This window comes from Ursus americanus, chromosome 19 (genome assembly GCF_024610735.1).
Source record: "Ursus americanus isolate L20-20 chromosome 19, mUrsAme1.1.p, whole genome shotgun sequence".
NCBI classification, from domain to species: Eukaryota; Metazoa; Chordata; class Mammalia; order Carnivora; family Ursidae; genus Ursus; species Ursus americanus.
The window spans coordinates 35497175-35514872 of record NC_142145.1 but is presented as its reverse complement, the minus strand read 5'-3'; the positions used below and the strand labels follow the sequence as shown (position 1 = coordinate 35514872).

Below are 17698 nucleotides of genomic sequence, written 5' to 3'. Positions count from 1 at the left end.
TTTGACTTTAGTATATATTTCAAAGTATTAGAATATTTTATATTCTCATCTATTTTAAACTAGTAGTTAGCTATCTGAAACAAAGGGACACATTCTTGAAATACATTTAAATATAACGTTCTGCTGCCATAGACAACTGAGCCCTAGAATAATAATTTGTCGTGCTGTTTTGTAACACTTTGATCCTAAAGTCTAATTATTTCCACTAAATGCTCTTCTAGAGATTCCTCTTTGAATGTTCATCAAGGTATAGAAAAACACAGCACCTTGCAATTTATCTACTAACCCAATTACATGTTTATACCTTATCATTTGATAATTTGTCAAAGGAAAACTTGTTGCCTACATGTTGCATCCGTTTCTATACCGCCTCTGGTAACTTTAAAATCCCAGCGGTAACCAATGTATTCCTCGCCAGAGACCGCCTCTGACTCCAGTGACCTGTTCAGGGTCATGTCCCCACCCACGCGGCAACCCACACAGCTCTCCTGCTGCTCACTTGCGCGCCCCACCGAGCTAGGGGACCCACTAGGCTGTTTCCAGGCAGTCTTTTGTTTGTTTCACTTTGCTTTTACTTCCCGTATCTTTGCTTCTTATCTTTCTATTGTCTGCTTTCTGCTTCCAATCTCTCACTGCCTCAGCATCCGCTGACTTTCAATCTTAAAACACCCCTAAAGTGGTGGCCGTGTCTTCCCGTCTGCAGCTCATGCTTTACCCACGCAGTTACTCAAAACTCAGGGGCACAGACCAGGGCTGTACCACCGTTTACAAAAGAAGCACTTTGGCCAAGGTCCTCAAGAGAATGATTAATGCTCAGCACTAATAAAATAACCACTTAGCCGCCTCTCCCATACACATCATCTTATTTGCATGATTTGTTTTTATACCATGAACCCACTTAGTAGGAGGTCCTTTCAGATCTCCTGACCCCAGCCCTGGGAGCCGCAACTGTGCCCAGGCCCCGAGCCTGAATCACCAGCCGGCTACGCTCGCCGCTTCAACCCATTTCGCCCGCCGATTGCTCGAGTCCCAGCACCGGGCTCTGACCTAGACGCTGGAGTGGTGGACGCGGGCTCACCTGGATCCGCCGCGGAGCCGGGCGCCGACTCACCTGATCCTTCGCGGACTCACCTGGATCACTCCCAGACCCGGCGCGGGCTCACCTGCTCACCGCGGGCTCACCTGCTCACCGCGGAGCGGCGCGGCCGCACCTGGGTTCGCGTCCTGCTCGCGCTGCTGCGGCCGCTCTGGAGGCGGCTCTGCTCTGCTGCAGCCCCGCCCGCCGGGTCGGCAGGGAGGTCCAGCCAACTTATCCGTGTGCCTCGAAAGAGACGGCTGCTGGGAGTAGGTACACCCTATTTCGCGGGGTCTTGGCGTTCTCAGGGACCCCTCGAAGCCAGTTCCCTCCGAACACTGACCGAGACCTCCCCGGCGCTCTTCCCTTTTCCTTTGGTTAGGGAATTAGCGGCGGGGCGCGGGGATCCATCGGAAACAGAAAACTAATTTTCCCCCTGCTGGTGATTATGGGGAACTGCAGGTGATGGAATAAACCTGCCACCGAGCTTCCTTCCCTCCCGGCTGCTAAGGTTGGGGTCCTTCCCACCTTCCACCCCATCAAAAGTCAGAAAAGTTGCCTTTTATTCATTTTTTAAAGTGCCATATTAAGAGGAGGCAACTCCGTTTTAGCCCTCAGATTACTGAGGAGGAGAAACATTAAGACATGGCACAAACTAAATTTTAACAATTTATTTCCAAGGAAAATTGCAAACGTAAAAGGAGGCAGAAGAGTATAATGAGGTCCCAGCTTTTGGTAATGGTGGACTAATCTTCCTGCAGATGATGATGATAAAAGTTGAGCAAAACTTTTAAAAGCAGTATTTGAAGACCTTGGAGAATGACCAAAAGAAGGCAGAAACTGGATAGGAGAGCAACCTTGAAAGACGAACAGAAATTGTTGAGATTTGTGAGTTGGCAGCTTTTTACCCGAGGGCAGCCCCCCAAGACAGGGGCTGCTCCAACTGCAGAGAGCTACAGCCTACTGACTGGGAGGGGACAAAAACAGTTTGAGGCCAGTAGAATTGGAAAGTTAGAGGAGTAATCCAGGGAGGAATCCGTGCAAAGGATGAACCCCTAAATATTGCTGTATGGTTTTCCATTGAATTACCATAACAAATTACCACAAGGTTAGTGGCTTAAAACAACGCAGATTTATAATCTTACTTCTGGAGGTCAGAGGTCCTGAACAGCTCTCACCAGGCCAAAGATAACAGGACACAGCCTGTCTCTTTGCAGAGGCTGGAGGGGAAAATGCATTTTCTGCTCACTCAGCTTGTTGACAGAATTGAGTTCCTTGAGGTCTGTGACTGAGTGTCCTGCCTTCTTGCTGGTTGTCAGCCGAGCATCAGTGCCAGCTCCCACCGGGCGCTGCTGCACTCCATGACTCGAGGCTTCCTTCCTCCATCTCCAAAGGCCACAACGTTGGGTTGAGTCCCTTTCAGGCTTCAAATCTGTCCTCTTTGTCTTCTGTCTCATCTCTCTGACCTACCTGGAAAAGGTTCCCTACTTTTAAAAATCATGTGATTAGACTGGGCCCACCCAGATTATCCAGAATAACCTCCCCATTTTAGGGTCAGTAACCTTCATCACATGTGCAAAATCCCTCTCGTCATGTACAACAACAGATTCACATGTCTGGTGATTAGGACATGGACAATTTCAGGGGGCCACCATGCTGCCTACCAGAGTCTGTCCTCTGCCTCAAAGATGTCACATCCTAATATCAATAATTATCTTAAATACACTAGGTGTGCCAATTCAGTGACAGAGATTGTCAGACTGGATTAAAAACAAAACAAAACTTTAAAAAAAGACCCAATTGCATGCTATACACCAAAAAAAAAAAAAATGCACTTTGAGTACAAGGACACAAAGAGGTTGAAAGTAAAAGGACAGGGGTACCTGAGTGGCTCAGTCAGCTAAGCGTCTGCCTTCGGCTCAGGTCATGATCTCAGGGTCCTGGAATCGAGCCCCCTATCGGGCTCCCTGCTCAGTGGGGAGCCTGCTTCTCTCTCTCCCTCTGTCCCCCACTCATGCTTTCGCACGCACGTTGTCTCTCTCTCTCAAATAAATAAATAATAAAAGAATAATAAGTAAAAGGAAAAAAGAAAGTAAAAGGAGTTACACCAGACAGAGAGGAAGAATAAGAAATCTGAAGTAACCAGCAAACATATGAAAAGATGCTCAACATCGCTAATCATAAGAGAAATGCAAAACAAAACCACAGTGAGATATCATCTCATATCCATGAAGACAGTCACTACTGAACAAACAAACAAGTCAAGCAGCAACAACTGTCGGTGAGGAGGAGGAGAAATCAGAATGCTCATGTGCTGGCCGCAGGACTATGAAGTGGTACAACCACTATGGAAAACAGTATGAAGGTGCCTCAAAAAACTAAAAATAGAATTACCATAGAGTCCAACAATCCCACTCCTAGGTATTTATCTAAAAGAATTTAAAGCAGGATCTCAAAAAAAAAAACTTTGCATACCCATGTCCATCACAGCAGTATTCAAAGTAGCCAAGAAGTGGAAGCAAACCAAATGTCTGTGGACAGGTGAATAGATAAAGAAAGTCTGGTATATACACACAAGGGAATATTATGCTCCCTTTAAAATGAACGAAATCCTGTCACCTGCTACAAAAGGATGAACCTCAAGGACATTAGGCTAATTGAAATCAGCCAGTCACAAAAGGACAAAGACAGTATGATTCCACTAATATGAAGTATCTAAAGTAGTCAAAATGATAGAAATAGAACATAGAAAAGTGGTTTCCAAGAGCTGGGGAGAGTAAGGAGGGTACACTAGCGTTGAAGGGTAAAGAGTCTCAGTTTAACAATATGAAACAGTTCTAAAGGTCTGTAGCGCAACAGCGTGGGTTTACTTGACACTACCAAACTGGACATTTAAAAATGGTTAAGATGGTAAATTTAATGTTATGTGTTTTATACCTCAATGAAAAAAAAGGAATCTGAAGTGACTATATTAATATTTGACAAAATAGACCTTCAGGCAGAGCATTATTAGAGATAAAGCGGGAAATGTCAAAATGATAAAGGGGTCAATGCATCAGGAAAACATGACAATGAAAGTATTTATGCACCTAATATCAGAGCTTCAAAATATCTTAAGAAAAACTAACAGAACTAAGGGGAGAAATAAGCAAGCCCAAAATCATCATGAAAGAATTTAAGACCCTGCTCTTGATAATATATGGAACAAGTAAACACAGAAAAATCAATAAAATATCTAAAAAACACTATAGCTCAGGGATTGGTGAACTGTGGTCTATGGGCCAAATCCCATGAATAAAGTTCTACTGGGAAACAGCCACACTCACTTGCTTCTGTATTGTGGGTGGTTATCTGTATGTGGCTGCTTTCACAGAACTGAGTACATACAACAGAGACCACATGCCTTGCAAAGCCTCAAATACTTACTACCAAGCCCTTTGTGGGAAAAGTGTGCAAACTCTACAAGAGTTTGACTGCCTGTTTGGTAGAGCTATTGTACAATAGCTGCTTTGAAGTCTTTGTTTGTCAGATAATTCCAACATCTGTGTCAATTTTGCTGTTGGTGTCTGTTGATTTGTTTTTTTCCCATGTGAGCTGAGATTTTCTTGTTTTTTCATAGGCCAAGTAATTATAGATTGTCTCCTGGAAATTTTGAATATTATGTAATGAGAACTCGGGTCTTTTTTAAGTCCTATGGGGAATGTACTTATTTTTGTTTTAGGCGATAGACCTGCTTAGGTTCACACTACAAGTTCAACCCGCCTTCTCTGAGTTGTGGTTCAAATTTAGGTTCAGTTTCTAAAGCCTTTGCAGTACCATTAGGGTAGATCCTGCATATTTACTACTCAGTGGTCATCTGGAACCTGATCGATGGTCTGTTAGTTCTGTTCACAAAGTCACTGCTAAACTGATCATATCCATGTGTGCACAGCTCAGTGAGCTTGGAAATTCTCATCCAACTTAATGGGATTTTCCTATAAAGTTAAGAAAGAGCTCTTCTTTCTCCATAATTTCCCCAGTACTTTCCAGTAGTTTTCTACAATGCCCCTTTCTGGTTCTGTGGCCAGAAAGCTGGGGAGCGAAAGTTACTCCATCTTTGTGTTCCTCTGTGACTGCTCCCTTCTTTGGCCAAGTGGGAAGAGGCAGAAAGAGAGGGGAAGGAAAAGCAAGAGAGATTGGTTGACTGAAGAGGAATGTTCCCCTTCCTCACAATTTGGCTCCTGCTGGCTCCTGTTGTGGCCTTTGCTGCTGCCAACAAAGGATGGGTTGGGGGCTAAGGCTCAACTAATGGACAGAAGGAAAAGAAAATGGAGAGAATTCCACACCCTCTGAGGGTTAGATGTTTTCAGCTAGTCAGCCATAACTCAAGGGGTGCTGCTAGAGCTCTCCCTACACACATCCCACTTCCACTTCTGGGCTTCAGGCTGCATTGCATTCAGGCCAGCAGATATCAAAGGAACAATAATGGTAAACTCACCTCCAGTTCATTGGCACTTTAAGTCCTCTTTTCATTCAACCTGCTACTGTTTACTTTTCAGTCTTCCTATGGGTGCTCTATGCAGTCTGCCCAGGTTTTATGATTACAGTCAGTGGGAGAGGCAGGATGGAGTGTACTTCCTCCATTCTTACCCAGAACGAGAACCCTAATAAGAGATTAAAGAGGAGCTATCACTACAGATCTTATAGACATGAAAAAGATAATAAGAGAATATTACAAATAATTTTATGCCAATAAATTTGGCAGTTTAGATGACATAGACAAATTGCTTAAGAATATAGTTTATCAAAACTAACACAAAAAGAAATAGAACAGCTTTAGATTTATTAAATAAATTGAATTAGTTATCAAAAACCTTCCCAGAACACCCCAGCCCAAAATGGTCTCACTACTGAATCCTTTCAAACATTTAGGGAAAAAATAATAGCAATCTTACAAAAAACTCTTTCAGGGGGTGCCTGGGTGTCTCAGTCAGTTAAGTGTCCGATTCTTGATTTTTGGCTCAGGTTATGAGCTCAGAGTTGAGCTCAGCGAGGAATCTGCTTGGATTCTCTCTCTCCATCTCCCTCTGCCTTTCCCCTGAGCACACACACACACTCTCTCTAAAATAAATAAATAAATCTTCAAAAATAAATAAATAAATAAAAACCCCAACAACAACAAACCCCAAAAACCTCTTTTGGAATGCGAAGGAGAAAGGCATGCTTTTCAACTTGTTTTGTGAGACCAGCATATCTCTGACACTAAACCTTACATGACGTAAATACAAAAAACATTCATAAAATATAAGTGAATTGGGGTGCCTGGCTAGCTCAGAGGAGCATGAGACTCTTGATCTTGGGGTCATGGGTTTGAGCCCCACACTGGGTGTAGAGATGACTTAAATAAATAAAACTTTTAAAAAATAAAACATAAGTGAATCAAATCCAACAATACACAAAAGCGTCACGAGAAAGTGGGTTTTATCCCAGGAATACAGAGTCGGTGTGACTAGATCAATCAGTGTAACTCACTATATTTAGGTAATAAAGGAAAAAACCTATATCTCAACTGATGCAAAAAAAGGGGAAAAAAAAGAGCATTTGACAAAATTCAACATCCAAACTCACTGTTAACAATTGTTAACTCATGGTCAAGCTAATTTCATTTTCAACCCCTTCAACTTCCTTTCCTTCCAGTATGATTTTGCAGCAAATCCTTATTGAGCCCCTGCTCTGTGCCAGGCCCTGGGCTGGGAGTCCATGTACAGAGCAGCCAACAAGTCCCGCTGCCAGGTGTTCACATTCAGGAGGGGTACAGGTAAATGGTGAATGAATAATAATTTCAGATAGTGAGGTTATGATGACAATAATAAAAACCAATTATGGCAGAGAGGGACTTGATGGGCAAGGGTGTATGTGTTGGGGGGAAGTTCTTTATTCCAGTAGTCAAGAAGGCCTCTTGAGAGATATTTGAGCTGATCTTGGAATGATGAAGAAAAGCAGCCATGGGAGGGATCCTCTCTCAAAGTGGAAAACAGCAAAGGCCCTGCAGTAGGTCTGAGCAGGACATGTTGAGTGACAGAGAAGGCCAGTGTAGTAGGGCCGGGGTGAGGGTGGGTGGGTGAGACAAGGTGAGGTCCGAAGTGGGGCAGCAGCCATGCAGGGACCTGCACAGCACAGCCAGGCAATTGCGTTCCAGGTGCAATGAGGAGCCTGGAAACTCTGAGCAAGGATACTCCCTGTCCCAAAAAATGACCTCCATTTTAAGAAAGTCACTTTGCTCTGTGAAGAATGGACTGGGAGAGAGGAAGCAGGCGACAGAGGGCACCGGAAAAGAATGTTGGAGGCCATGGCAGGGGTGCAGGCAAAAGGGAGGGTGGCTAAGGTGTGCAGAGAAGTGACCAGAGTCCCTATCTGCTCCTGGTGGGGAGCTGGCACCGCAGATGCACTGGCTGCAAGGGGTGGGAAGAGGAAGCAGCCATGGCACTTGGTGGGGCTGGGATAGAAGAAGACAGGGTGGCTGGGCAGGTTGGTGGGGGAAATCAAGAATGCCATCTGGGCCGCACTGCATCTGAGAAGACAAGTTGCAATGCAAGCAGAGATGCTGAGGAGGCATCTGGATATAGGAGTGTGGTACTCAGAGGCGAGAGAACTGAAGGAAAGTGTGCGGAGTGGGGGCAGGGGGCAGGCAGGGGAAGTAGGCATGTGTGCACGTACAGTGCATCTCTCTTCTTTCTGTTGTATTGGTTAGTGAAGCAGATAAAGAATCCAGAAACAGATGCAATGATGTTAAAAAGCTTATATGTGATAAACTGGCATTTCACCTACGCCCTGGGGTTATGAGGACTGTATGAGATACAAGTAAGATGCTTAGAAAAATGCCTGGCACATATTCAGTGTTTGTTACGTTTTTTTAAACTTCAATCCCAATAGCAAAAGAGTAATTTACCTATGAAGAGATATCCACACAACTTGCTAACCATTTAGAAAAATGTGTTTACTTATACTTAAGTAAAAATACATTTTGTATTGATTAAAGATGTGCATTGAAGAAATTAAACTAGAAAAGTATAAGAAAAACATTTGGATGAATAGTTAGTTGTCTAGTCTTGGCATAAATGAGGCTTTTTTATTTTACTATTTCTTAATTTTTTTTTAATGCTTCACAAATTTACATGTCATCCTGGCACAGGGGCCATGCTAATCTGCTCTGTATCCTTCCAATTTTAGTATATGTGCTGCTGAAGCAAGCCTACATGAGGCTTTTTTAAAGCTACACAGGAGGGGTGCCTGGGTGGCTCAGTCGGTTAAGCATTTGCCTTCGGCTCAGGTCATGATTTCAGGTCCTGGGACTGAGCCCCAGTCCGGCTACCCCACTCAGTGGGGAGTCTGCTTCCCCTCTTCCTCTGCCCCTCCCCCTGCTTGTGGTCTCTCTCTCTATGTCAAATAAATAAATAAAATCTTTAAAGCTACACAGGAAATCCAGACCCAATAATGAAAAATGTTTGACCACATACAAAATCCTATATGGTAAAAATGCTATAAACCATGCCAAAGATAAGAGGTAAGAAAGTATTGCCTTATATATGACAAGCATGGGATACATTTCCCCAAAACACAAAGATCTCCTAGAAGCTGATAAACAACCCAACAGGAGATTTCTCTTCACAGGAGAGAATGTAAAGCATCAAGAAACATATGAAAAGAGACTTCATCTCACTAGTATTTAGGTGAACCAATGGCTATCACATCTTCTGACCCAAGTTTCTCAGATATTGATGCTGGGACTGCACATTTCTACAAACTATTTTGGGTGATCTGGCAAATAAAAATGTGCATAGCATTCCACTCTGTAATTTTTCTTTAGGAATTCAGACAAAAGAAATAAAAAGCACCAGTATATACAAGATTTTTGCTGTTGCAAAAATATATGTCCTGTCCTGGGAAGATGTGTATGATCTGTGGTTAAGGAAAAAGGCAAGTTATGTAGTAAGGGACTAACTTTCTGTTTTTGGTTTAGCATTTTTTGTGTATGTTTTGGCTTTTTAGTGTGTGTGTGCGTGCGTGTGTGTGTGTGTGTGGTGAGAGGGGATTTTTACACACTAATCCATTTACTTATGTGTGGACATAGAGGAGAAGATACCCAATTAAAATATGTCTCTACAGATTGTAAATACATTTTTCTCTTTAGAAACTTCTGTATCATTTGACTAAATGCTGATCAGAGAAGTAGGATGGAAAGGTGGGAAGAGCAGATGTAATAAATTTTCTTTTAAAAAATTAAAATATGTCTCTACAGATGTAAATATATTTTTCTCTTTACAAACTTCTGTATCATTTTGACATAAGACAGGCCAGGTCTGAGGACCCAGAGGCTAAGGATCCCTCTTGGCTAAGAGGATCCTTGTCTTTGTGCAGGAGAGCAATCAGGGAAGTGAAAGCAGAGTTTATTGAATAGTATAAGTAACAGAGTATAGCAGATGGAGAGTCTGGGAGACTCGGAAAGGAAAGGAGAGTGAGTCTCTTCAACACTTGGGGTTAGGGGTTCATATTGGAAAGGGGTCCAGGGTACATGTTCCTTCAGGAATCCAGGGTAGGGTCGAATTCAAAGGTGAGTGACAGGTGAATAATAGGTATTATTTCATAAATCATCAAAGGTGGGGGTATTGATGCCAGTGTTGGGTGAGGTTTGTTCAAACCTAATGTCCTGGAACATGTTTAAGATTCAGTTCTTCTTAGATTTTATCAGGTATTTGGATGCCTAGTATTTGTATTTTATCAGGTATTTGGATGATTAACTTTCTTGCCTCCCCCTTGGAGCAGGAACATAGTTTCTTTGGTTTATTCAGCGGCAAGGTGAAATATAGAACATGAACAAATGGGGCCTTGCAGAAAAACAGCAGAGATGGAGCCTTTCTAAAAATGGAATCCTTTCAGTTTCCCTATCTCAATTTAAGTCCTTTCAGATATTGAAAATTAAGGATAATAAGGGTCTAGTCTCCAGAATTTATTTTTTGAAACTCTAACAACTCAACAACAAAAGGCAAACAACCCAATTTTAAAATGGGCAAAGGACTTCAATAGACATTTCTCCAAAGAAAATATACAAGTTGTCAGCAAACACATGAAAGAATGCTCCACGTCATTATTCACTAGGAAATGCAAATCAAAACCACAATGAGAAGCCACTTCACACTCACTAGGATGTTTAGAATAAAAATAAATTTTAAAAAATGAACAAAGGAGGAAAATGAGGGTTGGGAAGATATGGAGAAATTGGAAACCCTGTTAAACATGAAATTACCATATGACCCAGCATTTTCACTCCTGGGTGTTTATCCAAAAACAACCCCTGAAAACAGACCTGTTCCTAGCAGCAATATTCACAACAGCCAAAAGGTAGAAACAACCCAAATGTCCAGCATGGATGAATGGATAAACAATACTTGGTATGCATACAATGTAATATTCAGTCATAAAAGGGAATGCCGTTCTGATATAAGCTCCAAGGTGTGTGTACCTAAAAAACATTATACTAAGTGGAAGAAGCCAGACACAAAAGATCACGCCTATGATTCCATTTACAAGAAATGTCCCGAATAAGCCCAATGAGCCAGAAAGCCGACTAGTGGCCGCCAGGGCCTGGGAGGGAAGGGAGAATGGGAAGCAACTGCTAAATTGGGATGGGGTTCCCTTCAAGGTGACAGAAACGTTTCCAAACTCGGTAACAGCGGGGTTTGCACAACACTGAACCTGTGCCGAACTGTTAACGTTCTGCTGTGTGCATGAAGAACGGGAAAGAAGGTGAGCTGGCTTCTGCTCTGAGAGCAGGCCGGCCTGCTCTTCCCTCCCAGGCCCACGGCCGAGTTGACAAGGCTGGCCTCCTTGCGGGCCGCACACCGCCTGCCCGGCCCAAATCAACACCCCGGATGGAGAATCTAGAAGGCGACGCGGGCTGAGGAAATGACAACAGGAGTACCACAGAAGCTCTATCAGGAGCGAGAAAGAGAGGCCCGCACAGCACCGGCGTGCAGACGTCGCCAACCCGCTGGGTCACACCGCTCCGCGCAGCCGCAAGTCTGCGGAGGATCCTCGCCGGCCCGCGGGGGACGGGGCGGAGCCTGGGGGCGGAGTCTAGGGCGGGGCCAAGGGAGAGGAGAGGGTCGGCCTACGGGAGGGGCGGGACGCGAGGGAGACCGGAACTCGTCAGCAGCGAGCGCGGGTTTCCGGAGGGAGCTTGGATTCCGAGGTGAAAGGCCGGGAGGTTGGGAAGCCGGCTTTCGGAGAGTCGTCTTGTGGCTCGCCTTAGTGGCGTGGGGCGGCGGGAGCGATGAGGCAGAAGCACTACCTTGAGGCTGCGGCGCGGCAACTATACGATAGCTGCCCGGGCCAGGCTCGCTATCTCCTGTAAGAGAGGGGCGGAGGGGAGGCGGGCGGCGGCGGCGGCGGGGTCTCCCCTCGTCCCTCACGTGTCTTCTTCTCCTTTCCAGCTGGGCCTACAGTTCGTCACACGGTAGGGAGAACGTCCGACGGTTGTGGGTCAGGTTCTCGTCGTCCCGCTCCCCTCCATTCCGCGCAGCGCTCAGGATGTCGCAAAAGAGAAATCTCATCGACCCACTGCCCTCGTAACCCCCCCCCCCAGTGGCTTCTGTTTCGTGAAAACTCCGGATTCCTTAGACCTCTTTTCTAGATACCCTCACTTCCTTGGTGACAGTTTTTCATCCAGTCTCATGGCTTCCAAATTTATACACCCCACCAAGACTTCTCCCCATTCTAGGCTCATAACCAGATGCCGCCTTGACACCTTTTGAATGTCTGTCAGGCCAAAACTTGAGCCTTACCCCCCAACAAAGCCCTCCTCCAGTTCCTCCCAATTCAGTAAATGGTAATTTCATCCTTAGGGTGAATTCAGCCCCCAAACCCTGGGGCCATTCGTGACTCCCTAATAGCCTTCCTCTCTAAGCCAACATGCCAGCAAATAATGCCTGTTGGCTTTGGAATATATGCAGAACCTAGCCTCTTTTCACTAATCCATCTTATCCTGGACCAAGTCATCAGCTGGGTTATTGCCAACAGCACTCATGCATGTCTACATCCATTCCCAATTGAGCAGCCAAAGTGAGCCCAGGAGAAGCCCAAGCTGGATCATGTTGCTTCTCTGCCACAAACTCTCAAATGACTTCCCATCTCAGGGTAAAAGTGAAAATCTTTTAAAAGGACTACCGAGGCCCTACATCAAAAGCCCACTTTATCATTCCAACCTGCTTTCCCTTTGGCTTACTCAGCTCCACCGTTAGGCCTGCTTGCTTTCACAGCCTTTGAAGTTGCCCTTTCTCTGACTGGAACTCTTACCTCACATATCTGTGTGAATTCCTTCCTCGGTTCCTTCTGCTCTCTAAAGATGTCACTCCACAAAGCCTTCCCTGGCTACCTTATTTAAGACCATGGCAGCCCCATTGCCACTCCCTGTTCGCCTCTTTTGTCTTCCCAGCGCTACACAGTTGGTGTTGCTATATTTACTTTGTCCACGAATTGTCCTTTATTCACTGTTCTGTCTCTTGTACCCAGAACTGTGCCTGGCACTTGACAGTCACTCAATAAGTATGAATGAATTTAACATTTGGCAGAGCTGAGTGAAAGCATGGTCCTTAGTTGAGTGCTCCCTAACAAATAATTGGTGAATAAAATCAGGGTGTGCCTCCCTTTCCATTTGCATCGCCCTCACACCCTCACCTTTCCCTAATAGCCACGCTTTCTTTTTCACTACTTCTACCTGAAAGCGCTTTACCAGTAATGGATGCCATCTCCAAGTACAGATATTTGGAGTATTTGACCTTCGTCAAGCCGCTTCTTTGGAGTGCTTCTGGCTGGTCCATACAAAGTTTAGTAGTATCCAGGGCATTTTAATCATATTTTGTTACAGTTGTTACCAGTCTTACTTTTGTTTGCCAACGGCTCCCCTAGAGTGTGAGTTATTTAAAGATAGCAGCTTTTTTACTCCTTATTTATGACTCCCCAGCCTAGCATGATAGATGGCTGTCTTGATTGCATAGACAGTCTGGGGCAAGTCTGTTCTATTACCTTGTACTGAGAGCTACCTGCAGAAAGCCTGGCCCACAAATCACAAAACTGTGCTAATTGTTTAAAAAAGAAAATGACAGTATACATATAATTTATTGATTTGTGATAAATATGTTTGTAAAATTGTGAGACAGCCTTTGTTACTTAGTAACAAGTAATGAGTAAGGTAGCAAAGAGTGGGGACCTAACATGTCTATTGCTAAAAGGAGTGAATGGGTAGAATTACAGTGTTTTGCAAAATAAATTATTGCCAATTTGTCTTTTTTGCAAGTTCTCCTATTTTGAGTTTGCTTAAAGAGAATATATATCCGTTCATATTAAATAGTATACTTTATCACAGAATTTTGGCTGTTTGAGGTAACAGATATTCTGATTTGCTGAATCATGAGTTTCATTTGTATAATTTCAGATGATAACATCACTTTTGAAGGAACATGTCCGTACTGTTTCCAGTTGCTGGTTTTGGATAACTCTCGAGTGCGCCTCAAACCCAAGTCCAGACTGACACCCAAAATACAGAAACTTCTTAACCGGGAGGCAAGAAATTATACACTCAGTTTTAAAGAAGCAAAAATTTTGAAAAAGTACAAGGACTCTAAAAGTGTATTGGTAAGATTTCAATTCCAGTATGTATATATAAACTAGAATTTTCTTTTACTTAAAATGAGGTTAAGGATCAGGCTACATTATAACTCAGAGGTTTGTGATAGTATACATGGATTGTCAAAATATATACATAAATTCTTTTTCTAGTGATTGATGTTTCATTGAGAGTAAAACTTATTTTTAAAAAATTGATTAATGTATAGTTGATACGTTAGTTTCAGGTTTACACACAGTGATTTGACAGTTATATACATTATGAAATTCCAACCATGATAAGTCAGCCTCTGGAATTAATGAAGTAAAGAGGTGTGAGAATTCATTTGATTGGTTTTATAAATTGATTTAGATCTATATTTATAGAATATAGAATCGCTAAGGGTTTGAAGGGGTCACTTAGATTTTCAGTGATAATTTGCCATGTTTTATTGGAAAACAGCTTGGAGTTCTCCAACAAATATTAAATGTCAACTGCTTTTATAAAGAACATTCTTCCAGATGTTAAAGGGTATCAGTCACAGTCTGATTCCCCCCAAACATGGTTTTACATTGAAAAAGTAGGGACTTTGTTATCTTTAAAAAGGTGTTTTAGGGGCACCTGGCTGGCTCAGTTGGTGGAGTATAGGACTCTTGATCTTGGGGTCATGAGTTCAAGCCCCACACTGGGGCTTAAAAATAAAATCTTTAAAATAAATTTAAAAAAAAATGTGTTTTATATTAAATACAGATGTTTAGCCAGTAACTTTTTATTGAAGATTTTCTCATTTTAAATTTGTATCTTGTCTGATTACTGCTGCTGGATTACGGACTCCCTGAGGGCTGCCTCTCTTACTTGGTCATACCTGGTGTAGTCCCTTACGTACAAGAATTTAATGAACATGTAGTTTATTGAATTAAATGATAAGAGAAATCAGGCCCAATATTTCTCCTTTTTACGGTAGTTGACTACTTGTAAAACATGCAACAGAACAGTTAAACATCATGGTAAAAGTAGAAGCTTTCTCTCAGCACTGAAGAGCAGTCCTACCACTCCTACGAGTAAGCTCAGCCTGAAGACACCAGAGAGAAAGACTCCAAGTTCTGCAAACCTCAGTCATACGTGTGGTTCCAAGGGCAAGAGTCCAGCCTTGATATTCAGGTATCTTAATTTGTTAAGCTATTTGCATTGCTGGTGTAAACTCTTATTTTTTCTACTTTCCTCTGTTTTATACTCCCTAAATTTGCCAAGCAGTTCAGGCCTTGGCCCCCATTTTTTTCGTCCATACCCTTTTCTTCTCTAATGTCATATGCACACATAATCTGTGCTTATAACTTCCAGCTATATTCCTCTACTTCCAGCCTCTCCCTCTGCCTGTTCTCAGCTCCTGCTAAATATATCCACTTTATCACCCCAACATGTCCCCACAGCTGACTACTCAAACCGGCTCGTCCTCCTAAGTTCCTTATTCTGTCAGTAAACATGCCCTTGTAGACAGTCTGACGTGAAATGGTGCGTAGAGTAGACAACTCCTACTCCCTTGGTCCTTGTCCAATTAGTTGCCAATTTCTAAATGTCCTTCCTCCATGGGGTTTGCATCTGTTCTTTTTTCCTCCTGCTGTGTTCAATCTGTATTCACTTTTTGCTGGGACTACTACATTAGTTTCCTGCTTCTAGTTTCAAACCCTTCTAGTCTGATAATTTCCTTAAAGCACAGCTCTGATTAGCTGTAGCATGTAGATCAAATGTTCCAGCATGGCTTCCCGGCCCTTCCTAGCTGGCACGAGTGCATCTGCTGGCTTACTTTGCCTTAATTCATCCTATGTGTCAGCAAAACTGAACTGAAGTAAACTCACAGTTTACATTCCTGCTCTAAACCTTTGTTCTGGGTATTTCCTCTGTCAGAAATTCTTGTGGAAACCTCACTGGATAGGGATTTGTCAGCTGCTACTCAGTTAACTATATGACTGAGCACTGAACTATTTTTGTAATTCACAGTACTTTATTCACTGTGATAGTAAATTTAGTTTCATAGAAACTGGGAAAGGGGGGCGCCTGGGTGGCACAGCGATTAAGTGTCTGCCTTCGGCTCAGGGCGTGATCCCGGTGATCTGGGATCGAGCCCCACATCAGGCTCTTCTGCTGTGAGCCTGCTTCTTCCTCTCCCACTCCCCCTGCTTGTGCTCCCTCTCTCGCTGGCTGTCTCTATCTCTGTCGAATGAATAAATAAAATCTTTTTAAAAAAAAAGACTCTCTTAAAAAAAAAAAAAAAAGAAACTGGGAAAGGAATTTTTGAACATTTTTATACCAAAAGAGAAACTGAGTCTGATAGTTTCTTGAACATAAATAGCAAAATTCAGCAAGGACTGAATTATCTGTTTACTGCATTGAGTTTTTTATATTGGGTTGACATTTATAAAATTGGATAAAAATTAAAATTTCAAGTCTATTTTTCTCTATATTTTGATTTAATTATTTTGATATTTGGCATGATAGGAATTCATAGAGGTTTCTACCTTATTGGATAAATGTAGATAAAAGAGAATTTGGCATATTTAAAATAATTCACTTGCGTTTAGATCAGACTGCTTCTTAGTTATATGCAAGAATGAGATAGATATTTCACATTTATCGTACAGATGGGTAATAGAAGAAGGATCAGACTGACAAAACCCCAATAAAGTTTCGTGGGTGTGGAACACAATTGGAGGGCATGAAATAGAAGGAAACAAAAATACACACACAGCAGCGGGGGAATCATTTCATCCAGCAAATATTTTTAGAAGACCTCTTCTGTGCCTGGCACTGTTAAGAATTAGTGGAATATACAATTAGTAGTACAAAGTCTGCCCTATGGAACTTACATTCTAGGTGGGGAGATACAATGGAGTGGTACCTGCACGTGTAGATTAAAATTCTTCATTTTTTAGAAAGGAAATGGTCTTGAGCTCTGAAGAAAGAGGTTTTTAAAGTCCTTAGAATTGTCATGAATCTTGATGTCAGACTTAAAGGGAACTCAGACCTGATGACACTTTACTTTTAGCCTTCTTCAGGTGTGATAGAAACTTCCAGAACCACCCAGTATATCTCCTGAAGGTTGCCTAAAGCCTATGTAGTGAGGAGATTTTTAACAAAATGGGAATGAATGCTGCGTCCAGCCACTGCTCATTTATGGCCATAATACACAAGAGTAGAAAGGGATTCTAGAAGCAATTATTTAGGCTAAGCAGGAAAAGCACTTTTTAAACGTATTTATCAGTATGCCTAAGTGTGGTTTTGTTTGTTTTCAGGACACCTATATCTGGACAGTCAACACCCACTTGTTCCTCAAAAAATGTGAGCAAAACAAAGAAACATTTCTCTCAACTAAAAATGTTGCTTAGTCAGAGTGAATCCCAAAAGAATTCAAAGTTGGACTTCAGAAATTTCTTACTGTCTTTGTAAAGGATGGGCTGTGAAAATAAATGTTTAATGCAATTTCTGAAACTAAAGTTAGTCAGAAAAACAGCTTTCTTAAAACTTCTTTTTTATTCTGGGGTGCCCCGGGTGGCTCAGTTGGTTAAGCTTCCGCCTTCAACTCGGGTCATGACCCCAGGGTTTTGGGATCGAGCCCCTGGTCCGGCTCCCAGCTCAGTGGGGAGTCTGCTTCCCCCTCCCCGCTGCTTGTACTTGCTCTTTCTTGCTGTCTTGCTGTCTTTCAAATAAATAAATACAATCTTAAAAAAGAAACCAAACACCTTTTATTTATTCTTTAAATACATGGAAACTAGGGTCCAAGAACAAACTTTTCTGGGCATTTTTCAGTGTTTATGGAGAGAACACCTCATGAAAATGAATAACTGAATCCTGCCTACCTCACAGGTGGTTGTGAGGTGGTGTAAAATATATGAAAGGTCCTTGTAAGTAGCAAAGCTATATGGACATTGAGTGATTATATTATTTTATCTTCCCATAATTAGCAGTTTACATTATGTCATTTTCTT

The 17698-nt window shown here is 42.6% G+C and overlaps 1 protein-coding gene, 1 long non-coding RNA gene and 1 other non-coding gene across 4 annotated transcripts; 1 reads left to right on the top strand and 2 right to left on the bottom strand.

Annotated features, from left to right (window-relative positions):
- Nucleotides 1–1732: 1732 nt before the first annotated feature.
- Nucleotides 1733–11170, bottom strand: LOC123779593 (uncharacterized). The gene is made up of 4 exons (XR_015727712.1): nt 11034–11170; nt 5553–5718; nt 2959–3118; nt 1733–2545 (listed from the first exon to the last, which is right to left on the bottom strand). It is a non-coding gene; the product is annotated as an uncharacterized LOC123779593 (long non-coding RNA).
- On the bottom strand, nt 8202–8304 carry LOC123779601 (U6 spliceosomal RNA). Its single transcript, XR_006776237.1, has one exon. It is a non-coding gene; the product is annotated as a U6 spliceosomal RNA (small nuclear RNA).
- A 93-nt stretch (nt 11171–11263) lies between the features above and the next one.
- Nucleotides 11264–17449, top strand: RMP24 (ribonuclease MRP subunit p24). Of its 2 annotated transcripts, XM_045777857.2 has the most exons (5): nt 11264–11461; nt 11545–11567; nt 13545–13744; nt 14680–14876; nt 17006–17449. In XM_045777857.2, the coding sequence occupies exons 1-5, from the start codon at nt 11385–11387 to the stop codon at nt 17157–17159; spliced, it is 651 nt and encodes a 216-aa protein (XP_045633813.1). In that variant the 5' UTR covers nt 11264–11384; the 3' UTR covers nt 17160–17449. The 2 variants fall into 2 exon arrangements, with proteins under 2 accessions (XP_045633813.1, XP_087725993.1); XM_087869867.1 differs by lacking the exons at nt 11264–11461; nt 11545–11567 and adding an exon at nt 11574–12247.
- The last annotated feature ends 249 nt before the right edge of the window (nt 17450–17698 follow it).

Bases quoted from the DNA above. Each gene is read 5' to 3' on its own strand.
- RMP24 (XM_087869867.1), top strand. From the start codon at position 12,136: ATGCATGTCTACATCCATTCCCAATTGAGCAGCCAAAGTGAGCCCAGG. The intron at 12,248-13,544 runs GTAAAAGTGAAA...GTATAATTTCAG, and splicing joins AAATGACTTCCCATCTCAGG to ATGATAACATCACTTTTGAA. The intron at 13,745-14,679 runs GTAAGATTTCAA...TTTTTACGGTAG, and splicing joins AGGACTCTAAAAGTGTATTG to TTGACTACTTGTAAAACATG.